This window comes from Jaculus jaculus, chromosome 14 (assembly GCF_020740685.1).
Source record: "Jaculus jaculus isolate mJacJac1 chromosome 14, mJacJac1.mat.Y.cur, whole genome shotgun sequence".
Classification (NCBI taxonomy): domain Eukaryota; kingdom Metazoa; phylum Chordata; class Mammalia; order Rodentia; family Dipodidae; genus Jaculus; species Jaculus jaculus.
The window spans coordinates 45160244-45173699 of record NC_059115.1 but is presented as its reverse complement, the minus strand read 5'-3'; the positions used below and the strand labels follow the sequence as shown (position 1 = coordinate 45173699).

At 37.5% G+C, this 13456-nt stretch overlaps 1 protein-coding gene across 4 annotated transcripts in view; it reads right to left on the bottom strand.

Annotated features, from left to right (window-relative positions):
- Positions 1-3726: 3726 nt before the first annotated feature.
- Cntn3 (contactin 3) overlaps positions 3727-13456 on the bottom strand; it is a 443276-nt gene continuing 433546 nt past the window's right edge. For 3 of the 4 annotated variants that reach the window (XM_004651504.2, XM_045133938.1, XM_045133939.1), the window contains 3 exons: positions 10329-10441; positions 8459-8627; positions 3727-5650 (listed from right to left, as the gene is read on the bottom strand). In XM_004651504.2, coding sequence (XP_004651561.2) covers positions 5550-5650; positions 8459-8627; positions 10329-10441 — 383 coding nt within the window. In that variant the 3' untranslated portion in view covers positions 3727-5549. Of the gene's footprint in view, positions 5651-8458; positions 8628-10328; positions 10442-13456 lie in introns of those variants that run through there. The other variant, XM_045133940.1, reaches the window with a different exon arrangement.

Below are 13456 nucleotides of genomic sequence, written 5' to 3'. Positions count from 1 at the left end.
TTGCATCACATCATGGAGAGGGGCAAGCCTTTCCTGTGTGGACATCCTGCAAAGGCCTTGCCAGGATCAAACTGATGTGGACATTTCACTTCCTCATTAGCCAGTCCTGATGTACATTTCTCATTAGCTTTGTGTCTGTCATTTTCTGTCTGATGCCGGGGGAATGTGCTCATTTGCCAACCTTACCATTTGTCTCTATTCTTTCTAAATTTTCCCAGGTAATATCCAATTACACAGGACCTGACTCTTTCAATTCAGCCTCATAATTGATGATCCAGGTAGTACCCTTATGTTCTGAAATAATTTCAATAGGCACTCAGAGTAAAGAATACAGATAAGACTGACAAATAGCTGGTATACTTTTCCCTTACAAGTGTAAGTCTCTTATCAATGTATTAATTCTCTGAAAATCCCAAGAGGTAATCATTACCTACATGTAAAGAAAGGCACGTTAAATTAGGGCACCTGGTTTAAATAAAACACAGAAGAACCTAACTATTAAATTCAATGTAGTCCAATCTGTTTACATATTTTCTTTCAAGGGAATGGTAGAGTTTACTAATTGCTGATTTCATAATTGCTGTTGTGGGCTGATTTTACTTCCAATATTTACTGAAGTGTATCCAAATTACAATGAACATCAAGCGCAGTTTTCATTTTTTAAAAGGGTAAAGTACTTTAGAAAAAATGAACCCAATTAAGATTAATTTTAAATAAAAAGCTGGCATTGTAGGAATATAAAACAGCAGGAGGAATTTTAATAGAAAAAAATTATAGCATCCTAATCACTTAGCATTTTCATCATTTCACCAAATTATTCTGGTTGGTTATCACTGAAAGTAGTAAAATTATTAAAAAAAAATCAACTATCCTAAGAAAAAAGTTCAATGGAAGTTAATGTATAACTTTAGATCCTCCAATCATAGGAGGAGTAGAATCAGAAGTTTACTATAAATTCAAACCAGAGATGTTCAACATGTTCAAGACTGATGAACTGATTTTAAGAGGGATTCAAAACTGCATTATGATGGAGTTCAAGCACTAAAGCCAAAATGTTTTGAATCTCATTTTACTGTGCCTTTCAAACGACCACCTTGTAGACTTTGCTAAATATTAAATAATCATCTGAAAAATGAGTAGACTACAAACTAACTAATGCGATGAGAGCAGGTTAATTTAGCAAAGGTGAGGAGTTAACTGAGCATAGCACATAGAATAAATACTTGATGCCAAAGAGTACTAGTCTGCAGAGATTGCTCAATGGTTGCAACCACTTGCTTTCAAACCCTGGAGGCTAGGGTTTAATTCCTCAGCGCCCTCACAAAGGCAAACACACACAGTGCTACATGTGATTGTTAGTTTGTTTGCAGTAGAAGGGAGGACTTGGTGCACCCATATATTATTGTTGTTATGTCTATAGATACTAATCTCATGCCAGAATCACTCTATCTTACCTTCCAGGAACTCTTGAAAACACAACTTGCTCTTCAATAAAATTAAGTTACAAAAGTGTGTTAAAAATATTAAAGGATTCCACCTTCAGCAGAAAGTCTTTTGTTTTCTAGGGTGATTTATTTCCTAGAAGGATGACAAGAGCCTAAATCTGGGAGTCACGAACCTCATTTGACTTATACCCAGCCCCATTTGTTGTTGACACCTATAACCTTACCATAGAGGGCATTCATTCTACACAGAGGGGTTTAGCATTTGGAAAAGACATCAGAACTGTATGATGGTTATACAAGTATGGCCCCCATTCTTCAGAAATAGAAATTGAGGCCCAGAGAAGCAGTGGACCTCAAACAAGATCCTATGGGCAGTCATTAATAAAGGTGTTCCTATGATTGAAGTACTGTTACTCACATCTGCCCTGCAGAACCTATCATACACTGGCTCTCAATAGTTAGTGATGTAATTTACATATGCATACTCCCCAGCCCATTCCCCTTTATTAGGAGTTACTGATACACCCACCACAACTGCCCTTAAGTTTAAAGATTTTTTTGTTTATTTATTTATTTGACAGTGACAGAGAGAGAAAGAGAGAGAGAGAGAGAATGGGCGCACCAGGGCCACCAGCCTCTGCAAATGAACTCCAGATGTGTGCGCCCCCTTGTGCAACTGGCTAACATGGGTCCTGGGAAAACGAGCCTCAAACTGGGGTCCTTAGGCTTCACAGGCAAGTGCTTAACCTCTAAGCCACCTCTCCAGTTCTGCCCTTGAGTTTAGAATCATTCATACCCCTCACCCACACATACAAATGTACATATAATTTTTCGTCATTATTTTCCTTCCTCTCAACAAATATATTTTATATGTAAGAAAATGTTTGAATCATTACTTTTGTTCTTATTTTCCTTATGCAAAGAGTAACATATGAAATTTCCAGTAATGGAAAATTTTTTTCTACTGTATTTTTCAACAATTTGGAATATATGTAATATGTTCAATTTGGAATATATGTAATATGTTCTACCACAAAAATTATATCAAGTCGTCACCAAACCTGATCACAAAAAGGCTGTCTATGTAGTGCTGTAATCTGATGCTAATTTTAATAAAACATTTGTCAAAATCATGGGAGTATATACTTGTGACTAAATGAAGTCAGAATGCATTAGATGTTATGGAAGTCATGCTTGTATAATGTGAGATTTTTCTCTTCTATCTCCTATATCTATACATAGTTGAATTACCTTGTCTGCAGAGGCCCTTACCTCAAATTTCTGAATTTACTGAATCAATTCGGTATATAAATATTGTGTGCATGCGCGCGTACAGATGCATGTGTACATGAGTGCATAGATTCATAGTGAGGCTGTAGGATAACCTTGGATATTATCTTCAGGGTTACTGTCCATCTGTTTTTGGATATGAATTCTCATTGGCCAGGTGCTCACTGATTCAACTAGACTGGTTGGTGAAAGCGTTCCCAGAATCTGCCTGTCCCCACATCCTCCACAGTAGGGCTACAGGTGTAGATCATCATTCCCAGTATTTACATAGGTACTGTGGATTGAATTCATGTTTTCATGCTTGTAATGAAAGCAGTTTACTGACTGAGCAATCTTCTTAGCCACCTATAAAATATTTTTAACATATACCATTAAAAGATGAGAAAATTAGACTTCACATGGTAACGCTTGACTAATCCCAGCACTGGGCAGACAGAGGCAGAAAAATCATCACAAGTTTGAGGCCAGCCTACAGTACATAGTAAGTTTAAGACCACACAGAGCTGAACAGCAAATTTCTGTCTCAAAAAGTCACCACTACTGGGCTGGAGAAATGGCTTGGCGGTTAAGCGCTTGCCTGTGAAGCCTAAGGACCCCGGTTTGAGGCTCGGTTCCCCAGGTCCCACGTTAGCCAGATGCACAAGGGGGCACATGCGTCTGGAGTTCGTTTGCAGAGGCTGGAAGCCCTGGCGCGCCCATTCTCTCTCTCCCTCTACCTGTCTTTCTCTCTGTGTCTGTCGCTCTCAAATAAATTAAAAAAAAAAAAAGTCACCACTACTAAAGGTATAAAACTTAATGGTGTTTGAAAAATTTATAAGAAATGGCAGCTTCTACATAATTTTTATGGGGCTCCTCCTCTTCCCTGTGGATATTTTTCTTTGATGACCCACAATGAACAATGTAGGAGTACTGAATTGTTATAAATTTTATTAGAATATAGAAAATAATACATACAGATAACCATAGAATACACACACACAGGAATGTGAAGATAAATTCTAGACTTTTCAATATGAAACAGGGTCCGTATCTCATGGAGATATATTTCTAGAAATAACATGAAACAAGAGAACAACCATCTTGTGAATGAAAAGTATAAGAACGAGTTATTAGAATTACTAGATAATAAAAAGTTACAATTCTTTGACATTTGGAATAAAATACAAGTATTGGAGAAAGCATTTCCCCTACTTTTTGACTGGAAATAACAGTGTTCATAGGAAATCTACTAATCATTCAGATTGTTTTCTAGATATGTACAATATATACAGACCTTACATGAGAAATTTATAAAAAATTCCTCCTTTTTAATAATGATTTAATAATTTTACATGTAATCTCTAAATATAAAGTGGTGTACTAAAGAAATATCAGAATTTTGCTAATTTTTAATCTTTCTTGATTGTTGAATAGTTGGCTTTAAATGTTGATACCTCTGAGAATATGAATAGGTTCCAATAAAATGTGAAATTGGTAGGAAAGAGGCACAAAAATGATTCTGAATATCTAATACACAATCTGCCAATTTTCTTATTTTCTTGGCATATTGCTATAAACTCATGTCTTCAATAATCCTTCGAACATGACATATCACAAGACTGAGCCATTCATATATCAAAGTCAGCAGCATTGCCATGTTTCTATCACAAATTTATCATAAGAACTAAAGAGCTTGCCTGACTTAAATTAAAAAAAAAACATCAAAAATAGAAAGTGTCTCTTAATGGAATCAGAAATTGGACATGAATATTGTGTATATTAATATTTAGGTTGAAATACAAATTGATCCTCATTTTATCTTCTGAGTTTTAATAGGTCTGAAAGTTTAAGTTTGAGGTGTGTAGGCAACAAGACTTAACTAATTTTGTCTTAACATTTGAAAAAGGATAAAGAGTATTCCTTTCAAGTGTTCATCATTTTTTTCTAAATAAGAAAAAGATATGGCAATATACCCTCAGATTCAATTTGCCATCTTTGAATGAGACAGATACTAATATCTTCTAGTGTGGAATGCAAACTTCAAAAAATGTGCCTGGTTTGCATGACTTCTACATGCTTGAGGAAATTCATGCCAAGACATTGCATAGGAACACTGCCTGTGGGGCAGCAGAGTACTTTCCACTTTTCCCTTCTTATTTTTAGCAAGGAATGCAAGGGGCAGACAGAGGCAGATTGGACAGGTATTATTACCTCATATTTGAGTGGTTAATATAATTTAGAGACACAAGGAAACAAAGTGACTTCTCTTAGCACACTGAACTAAATACCCCTCTCAAAGCCCCAGCCAGGATTTTTCTAACAAAATTGTAGGATCACATGCAGCTCCCTTCCAACAGTATAATTACTAAATGTATTTTTGACCCTTGTGGTTTCAAACAAGTATTTTCAAAATGATAATGATTAAATCCTACAAATAATACTTTAATAAAGGGATACTGGCTTTAATAATCAGATTAAATGAGGAGCTTTATCAATGTAGAACAAATTGTGTGTGTGTGTGTGTGTGTGTGTGTGTGTTTGTTTGTAAGAGTCATGATCCACAGGCAGTACTTAAACTCATTGCTGAAGAAAATTTATATCAAAAGTTCTTACTGTGTAGTATGCAAATTCCTTTGGTTTTACAAGCAAATATTAAGGCATTTCAGATTCCTCTAAAAGGATTTACTATTTTTATTATGCTCATATTTTATCTATAATGAAGTAGAAAGTTAAAAACACAGAGGTGAAAAAATACATGCATAATCACTATGTTTCTGAAAGCACTTTTTTGGTAACCAATTAACTTTCCAGTAAATAATAATAATAATAAAACTATCACCACAAAGCATTTACAATAAAGAACTGGACTACAGTTATATAACAAGACACAGGGTGGAGATCCAAGATGGCTGATGCAGATCCTCTTGCATCCATATCTGCCAAAAAAAAAAAAAAAAATTATAGGTAGGTAGTTCATTAGTAACGACTCTTTCCATTTGTAATCAGGGTGCTCAAGACTAAAGGGTTGTCCCATCCAAAATCACAGGTTGAAATTCTACTCCTCACTGTTTGCAGATTCACATAGTGAAATGTTTTTGAATCTGCTGGCACCCAGACTTTGGATTACCAAGCCTCAAAAATTATGAAAAATACATCTCTGTAGTGAGAAGATACCCACCTTTATATTGTTAAAGTACTCAAAATGGAGTAAGACAAAAGTCAAAAGGTATACTATTAAAATCAAATTACAGCAAGAACTTAACTAGGATCACAATATGCCTATTAGTTCTTAATTTATTCATCAATGTCGCACATACTAGCTACTGAAAGCATCTAGGAAAACACTGGTGTGTAGAAGTGTTTATAAACAACTCAGCCATTGTTTATTTAATATTATTTAACTATAATTGAAATTGGAAAAATTATTCCATCACATTGGAAACAATTATACTTGATAATAAATAACTGAGGGATGTGATAGTTTAATTAAAGAAAGCTCCTTTGGATAAGGGTTTCTTCTTGTTCCCATATTGTTCAGATAAATTAATATCTATGATACAAATGTCATCTTTATAAAAAGTATCAATAAAAGCTTCATTTTTAGATACAGCCCTGTGATGTCATGCAAGTGTATGCAAGGTCAGCAAAGTGGCAGATGTCACCTGACACTGCTACTCTTGAACAAGCACATTTCAAATTCAAATGGCTGTGGTGTCCCTAGAAAAGCAGAGGGCAGAGTCGTGCTGATGCTGTGCCTGTGACTGCATTGTCGTGTCAACCCTAGACCTTACTCCATTCAGGGAGTGGGCGGCTTGCACTCATCAGTTCAAAATCCCAAGTAACAGTCATCATAATCAGAAAGTTAATTCCGGCTTTGGTCCAATGAACTGCACACACTTGAGAAGAGTTCCCAGTGTAAAATGGTATAGACTGATTTGGACTTGCAGATCTCAGCTGAGAGAAGAGGACAAATTGAGTGTTTGGCTTGGATATGGCCATCTACAGTGACACAGGAAAATATTACTCCTCCATATTGCCTTTTCTACACTTCAGTACTCAATGCTAGCCATTTTCTTTTCCAAAATTAAAGACAACAGTTTCAGTGTTATTTGTCTAGTGCTCCAGGCTATGCCAAGGTCAAAGTGGGAGCAAGGAACAGTGTTATTTATTTCACCGAGCCGCGAACTGAATAAGAGACAAAACAGTGTTTATAGTAACTCAGTTGATACTTAAAAACTCCAGACATGAGGTTTTAAAGTAAAGATAATACTTATTTAGCTTTTGTTTCTGAGGAACTATGTATGCCACCTCTGTTTTCTTTAACTCTGAAAGTAAAATTCCTATAGTGAAATAGATAACACTTGAGTTTTGAGAGGAAAATTTAATGTGTATCTCCTATCAAATGAGAAACATTTTATTAAATGTCATATTTGGGGGCTGGAGGGATGGCTTAGTGGTTAAGGCATATGCCTGGTGAAGCCTAAGGACTCATGTCCGACTCTCCAGGTCCTCTGTAAGCCAGATGCATAAACTGATGCAAGGAGGTAAAGTCGCACATGTGCACTCATCTAGAGCTCGATTGCAGTGACTGGAGGTCCTGGAGCACTATTTCTCTCTCACATACATTCTCTCCCTTGCATAAAACAATAGAGGCCAGTCTGTTGGGTTTGCTTCAAAAAGTATCATATTTTGATCTGACACTCATAAATGGATTATGTTCCTAACAAGTTTAATTTTTCTTTTTTTTAAATATTTTTTTTTTTATTTGAGCACAACAGACACAGAGAGAAAGACAGATAGAGGGAGAGAGAGAGAGTGGGCACGCCAGGGCTTCCAGCCTCTGCAAACGAACTCCAGACGCGTGCTCCCCCTTGTACATCTGGCTAATGTGCGACCTGGGGAACCGAGCCTCGAAATGGAGTCCTTAGGCTTCACAGGCAAGCGCTTAACTGCTAAGCCATCTCTCCAGCCCACAAGTTTAATTTTTCTATCAAGAGAATGGATGTTTTGTCTATAATTTTAGGAGGTAAACAACTAGAATATTATTATTATTATTATTTTTTAATTTAATTTATTAGCTTTCATTTCAGTGAATACAGGCAGTTTGGTACCACTATTTAGGCTCATCTGTGATCTACCCCCTCCCATTAGACCCTCCTTGTTAATGAAAATGGGTCGTGCATTGTGGAGTTAGCCCCCAGTTATTAGTATGATAAATGTCTCTGCAAATCATGACCCAACATGTAACTCTGACATTCTTTCCGCCCCCTCTTCTGCAAGATTTCCCTGAGCCATGTTGGGTTCATTTTTGGTCTGCTTCAGTGCTGAGGTGTTGGGGGCCTCTTACTTTTAAAAACACTCTATAGCCTAAGCTGGTCTGGAGCTCTAGTCTTCCTGGTTCAGACTCTGAAGCCTTGCATTTATGTCCCTGCATGTGACAATAGAAAAAGTGTAAAAACCTTTGAAGAGTTTAATGCTACCTCTATGAAATGCCTAGGGAATTCTATTTGTATAGAAAATGCAAACACAAATTTAACTCAAAATAAAAAATTCAAATAATACTGCTTTGCAAAATATTTTTCATTATCTTGTCCTTATCTTTCTGTTTCATGTGACATTTGAAGTTTCCCCCTGTCCTCAAAGCACTTCTTCTTTCTATGCACCAAAGGGGTGCTGTACCAAAGGATGGATAGGGGTAACTAACTTGTGTAAGTAAAGGGGAAATTCAGCTTAAACCAACTTACTAGTTATTCTTGGAATCCTGATCTGTTCACTACTGGTACCATCCCCTCCGTCAGTCGTGGCCTTGACTTCAATAATGTAGTCCTCTTTGATGGGCAGCAAAAGTTCAGCTGAAGTTTTATTTGTGCTCAGCACATGCACATTAGTTTGACTGCTAGTCCTATAGAAAACCTAAATACATGAACAAACACACTTATATCACCTGTCTTTTTTCCTGCTCAAAACTCACACTCTGAAATTACCAGTTTCACTTGTTTTTCCAATGCCTCTTGAATATAAATTACATTTCCAGCTAGGTCTATAAATCTTGGATTATAGATAAGCACATAATAGGGGCACATGGTCCTCAAAACCAAAGAAGTTGAGGAAAAGTGACCTTCTTCCATGATAGTGATCGGTGAAATGGAGGATTATTGATGTGTGGAAGTATGGCCTAGATTCCAGTGAGTAACAAAATCACAAATAGTTCTGCAAATAGATATAGGGGGCTGTAGAGATTGCTCAGCGGTAAAGCCAGATGAACAAAGTGGCCCATGCATCTGGCGTTCGTTTGTAGTGTCAAGATGCTTTGGTGTGCCCATTCCCTCTCTCTCATTCTCATTCTTTCACTCTCTCTCTCTACACCTCTCTTTGCTTGCAAATAAATAAACAAGGTATGCAGTGAGAATAAAAAAAAATAGAAGACAAGTTAATATGTAGTTCATGACCACTATGTTTAAAATTCACCATGAACTGAGTTGTCTTACATGTAAGCCTGAATTTAAGAACTCAGATATTTTGACAAAATATCCTTTTTACAAAAAGTTTGATTCCTATGTCCAAATAAGATTACAGAAATGTTATTCTCATCATTTTATCTAGTTATTTGCAAGTGGGAAATGGTGAGGGAGGGAAGGAGAGAGCAAGCAAGAAAGGAAAAGGAAGGAAGGAAGGAAATAAGGAAGGAAAAACAGACAAAATATGGATGTACGTGAGTCTTTTGCTATTATAAACTCTAGACACATGTGTCATTTTGTGATTTTGGTTTTACATACTGGGGAGTTTAACGTGGAATGACAAGCATTGCAAACATGTGTGTGTGTGTGTGTGTGTGTGTGTGTGTGTGTGTGTGTGTGTGTGTTTTAAACAATTAAATTCCCTGAGTCTTTATTGGCCATATTTGTCCTCACTGCAGCAGCAACAACCAGTGTCCTCTTCACTTTTTTCTGCCTGGACCTGCCAGAGTAGAAATATCTTCACCCCACCCTGGAGCCCTGCCTGAGTCATTGCCCCTGCTTCACTTCCAAGCACTGTGGTCCTAGAGACATTCCCAACCAGGTGGTGGTGGGGGAGCAGCTACAACCCTAGTTCCTTCCACCTCGGTGTCCAGACTGTCCTCTAGGGCCAGAAGGGAGGTGGGTGGCTAGGGCAAGACATCTGTTCCAGTCAGGAAATTGGTATTATAAAGAAGGGATCTCAGCCAAGTGCAGAAATGGGTGAAGAGTACAGGAACAGGATTATCCATTTTCACTAAAAACAAACCCAACTCAGGAAGTTGCATAGTAGAAAATGATTGAGCCACACCAGCAGGCTGGCTCATGTGGGGAGGACCCTGAAGTAAGGCAGCTCAATGGCTCAGCTCTACTGCTCCTTTTCCAGCTTATGGGGAGGCTCTGCATTCCAGTAGAAGAAAACTTGGGCAGCAATGAGGCCATTGCAGAGGGAGGAGACCACAAAGACTCCAGCCAGTAAGTGTAAGTACCTTAAACCACTTTAAACACTTTAACCCCCTTAACAACTGAGCCATTTCCCCAGTCCCACATCAACTTAGCTTTATTGTAACACATTACCAAAAGTGGGGAAAAATAAAGTCATTCCACTCATTGGACTTACTTTGTAACCTGTGACTTCTGATTCGTTCTCCATTGCTTTCACTTGTTCCCAGTTAAGTAACACTTTCGTGTCTGTAGCATTCCAAACAACATTCCCTGGTGGCTGGCTGGGAGCTGAAGATGCAAGAGGAGAAATCAAAACTGACTGGAGCATGGAGTCATATTCCACATGGGGCCACACATAGCTATAGCAGAAGGTGTGTCAAAGCAGAGCATGCACCTTGGTAGTGCATGGGGTAGAGACAAATGAGATAAAAAGAACAGACTAAATTTTATTTTAAAAGGATGTCAGGCTGGGGAACTGGCTCTGCAGTTAAAAGCACTTGCTTACAAAGCCTATTGGCCCAGATTCAATTCTCCTGTACTCACGTGAAGCTGGATGCACAAAATGGTTCCTTTACTGGAGTTCCTTTGCAAGCTGTGAGAGGCTCTGAATGCCTATAAACTCACTTTCTCTCGCAAATAAATAACAATATTTTATTTTTTAAGAACTAAAAAAATAATTGTGACAAAATCCACTTTATTGTTGTCATCTATTCTATTCTGGGACATGTCATACACAGTGCAGTTAGTATTTCTGGAAACCACATGCATAATGGGGGGGAGGGAATTCCTTTTATCTACCACTAGATGGAGATTATTGATGAGTCAAGAAAATCAGAAGTATACTTGTTTTGACACACAGAGGCTGAGAGAAATTGCCAAATGAGCAGATTCAAGTCACAGGAAATGAAGTGTGGACGATTTTTAAGCCAGTTTCCTTGTTTGATGAGATGGGCAAAATGAGAAGCAATCAAAAATAAGGATTAGTTAGATCTCATCTCATGAAGTAATAGCTACATATGAAAAATGGCAACAGGGAGCCCCCCGTATTTTAAAGTCTTCCTTTTTCCAAATGTAAATCAATTTTTGAGAAAAATAAGGCAAAAGACTAAAAAGTTAGTGAGACTTTCATTAGAGAACTAATGACACACTCCGAGGTTTACACACTTGGATTTATAGTTTGTTCCCACCCATGAACACCAGATAAGAAACTCATGCTGAAGAAACTCATGCTGAGGTAGGGAGTGGCCAGCCCTGTTTATCCTTGGTAACACAGACGGGACACTGAAGACTCAGTTCCTTGTCAATCACAAAACAACGGCCCTATTACTCATCTGCCAACTGCTTCACAATTGCTCCATCTAAGTGGAGACAGTTTGTACTTAAAGATTTAAGCACAGGATGTGATCTGGCTAACTGAATTTGTAATGGTAAAATGATATAAAAGTTTGCCTTTCTAGAGAAATTTCTAAATATCATTAACTCATGCCGTGAGGAAAATCCAGCTAAACTTTCAGATGGTAAAAGATCTCAGATACATTTATGTGACTAATAACCCCAAACAAGATTAGATTCCCTGGGTATTTAGTTTATTATATCCTCCCTAACACAATTCTCTATTACTATTGCATTGTTAGGGCTAGAAACTGACAATGACTTAAACTCAGTTAGGATACTGGCTGCAAGGTTATATTAACAAAAGAAAGTACATTGATGATAGCTGCTTACATTTGAAATGAGTGTACTCTGGTTGTGAATACACAGAGAGAGTTTTCTAAAAGTCTGTGATTCCATGTGGCTAACAGCAGTATAAAAGGACAGAATTGGCTTAATCCTTCGCACATTACACATATCAGCAGGGTCTGTACTACCAACATATGTGTGTGTTGAAGTTATAGAGAGTTGGAGTCTCTGTACCGAATTATCTATCCTATCCCTAGCCTTGTAGGAGAAATAACTTCAAATTGTGGTTTATTTAAAGTTAATTTTAAATAGGTGAGATGGATGAGATCAACCTGAAAATAATACTTTTAAAAATGACGAGAGGAAAGAAGGAGAAAGGAAAGGAAAGAAAAATGAAAGGCTGGTTTTAGATGTGACTGCACTTCTGAATCCTTTCAGAGACTCCTGAGCATCAGTCACACACTGCTTCATCATTTTTAGTATTTTTTGTTTGTTTTCATTGTTCTTTATTTACTTGAGAGCAATAGACAGAGAAAGAAAGAGGGAGAGACAGAGAATGGGTGCATCAGGGTCTCCAGACACTGCAAAGGAACTCCAGATGCATGCACTACCTTGTGCATCTGGCTTACATGGGTCCTGGGGAATTGAGCTTTGAACCAGGGTCCTTAGGCTTCACAGGCAAGCGCTTAACCAATAAACCACCTCTCCAGCCCCATTTTTCTTTTTTACTATATTTTTATGTGAGAGAGAGAGAGAGAGAGAGAGAAGGGGGGGGGGATTGGCATGCCAAAGCCTCCAGCCACTGCAATCGAACTCCAGGCATATGTACCACCTTGTATACATGTGTAACCTTGCACAGGTGTATCACCTTGTGATTCTGGCTTATGTGGGACCTGGAGAGTTGAACATGGGTCCTTAGGCTTCACAGACAAGCACCTTAACTGTTAAGCCATCTCTCTATCCCTGCAATTTTTTTAAACTTATAAAACCCTAGAGTCTTGTTAGCCTTCTTCTAAACAATGACATATATGTAATTGTAAGCTTAATACATAATTTATAGCACACTCTAAAATAAATGAAACAAATGGTTCATTTTTAAAATTTTAAAGATGATTTTGGACCCCTTTAATTATCATCTCTTTTGTTACCACTGTTAATATCACCATCTTGGAAATATCATATCAGATAAATATATGTTTTGCTTCCAAATAACATTGTTAGTAGTAATCAATGCTGGATAAATATGTGTAATATGTAAGGCAGAAGATGACCTAATATACTTACTTCTCAGTATGTCCCATGCATGGCAATAAGATTCATTTCTGTAAAGGGTCATTTTTATCCAGCAAGTTAAACAAGAATGTATGCTCATCACCATAGCAGCACTATACCCAGCAGTGAAAGGGTGGAGACACACCAGTTATAATTACCCACTGACAGAGGAACAGATAAACAAAATGTGGCAAGTACATATGACAGGTAGGATATCACACACCTTACAAGAACCAGAATTCTTACAATTAGTTTTTTTGAGACCAGGGTATCTTTGAACTCGTGATCCTCCTACTTCAGCCATCACAGTGCTTAATTGTAGATGTTAGTTGGCAGAAAAGTAAAATAAAA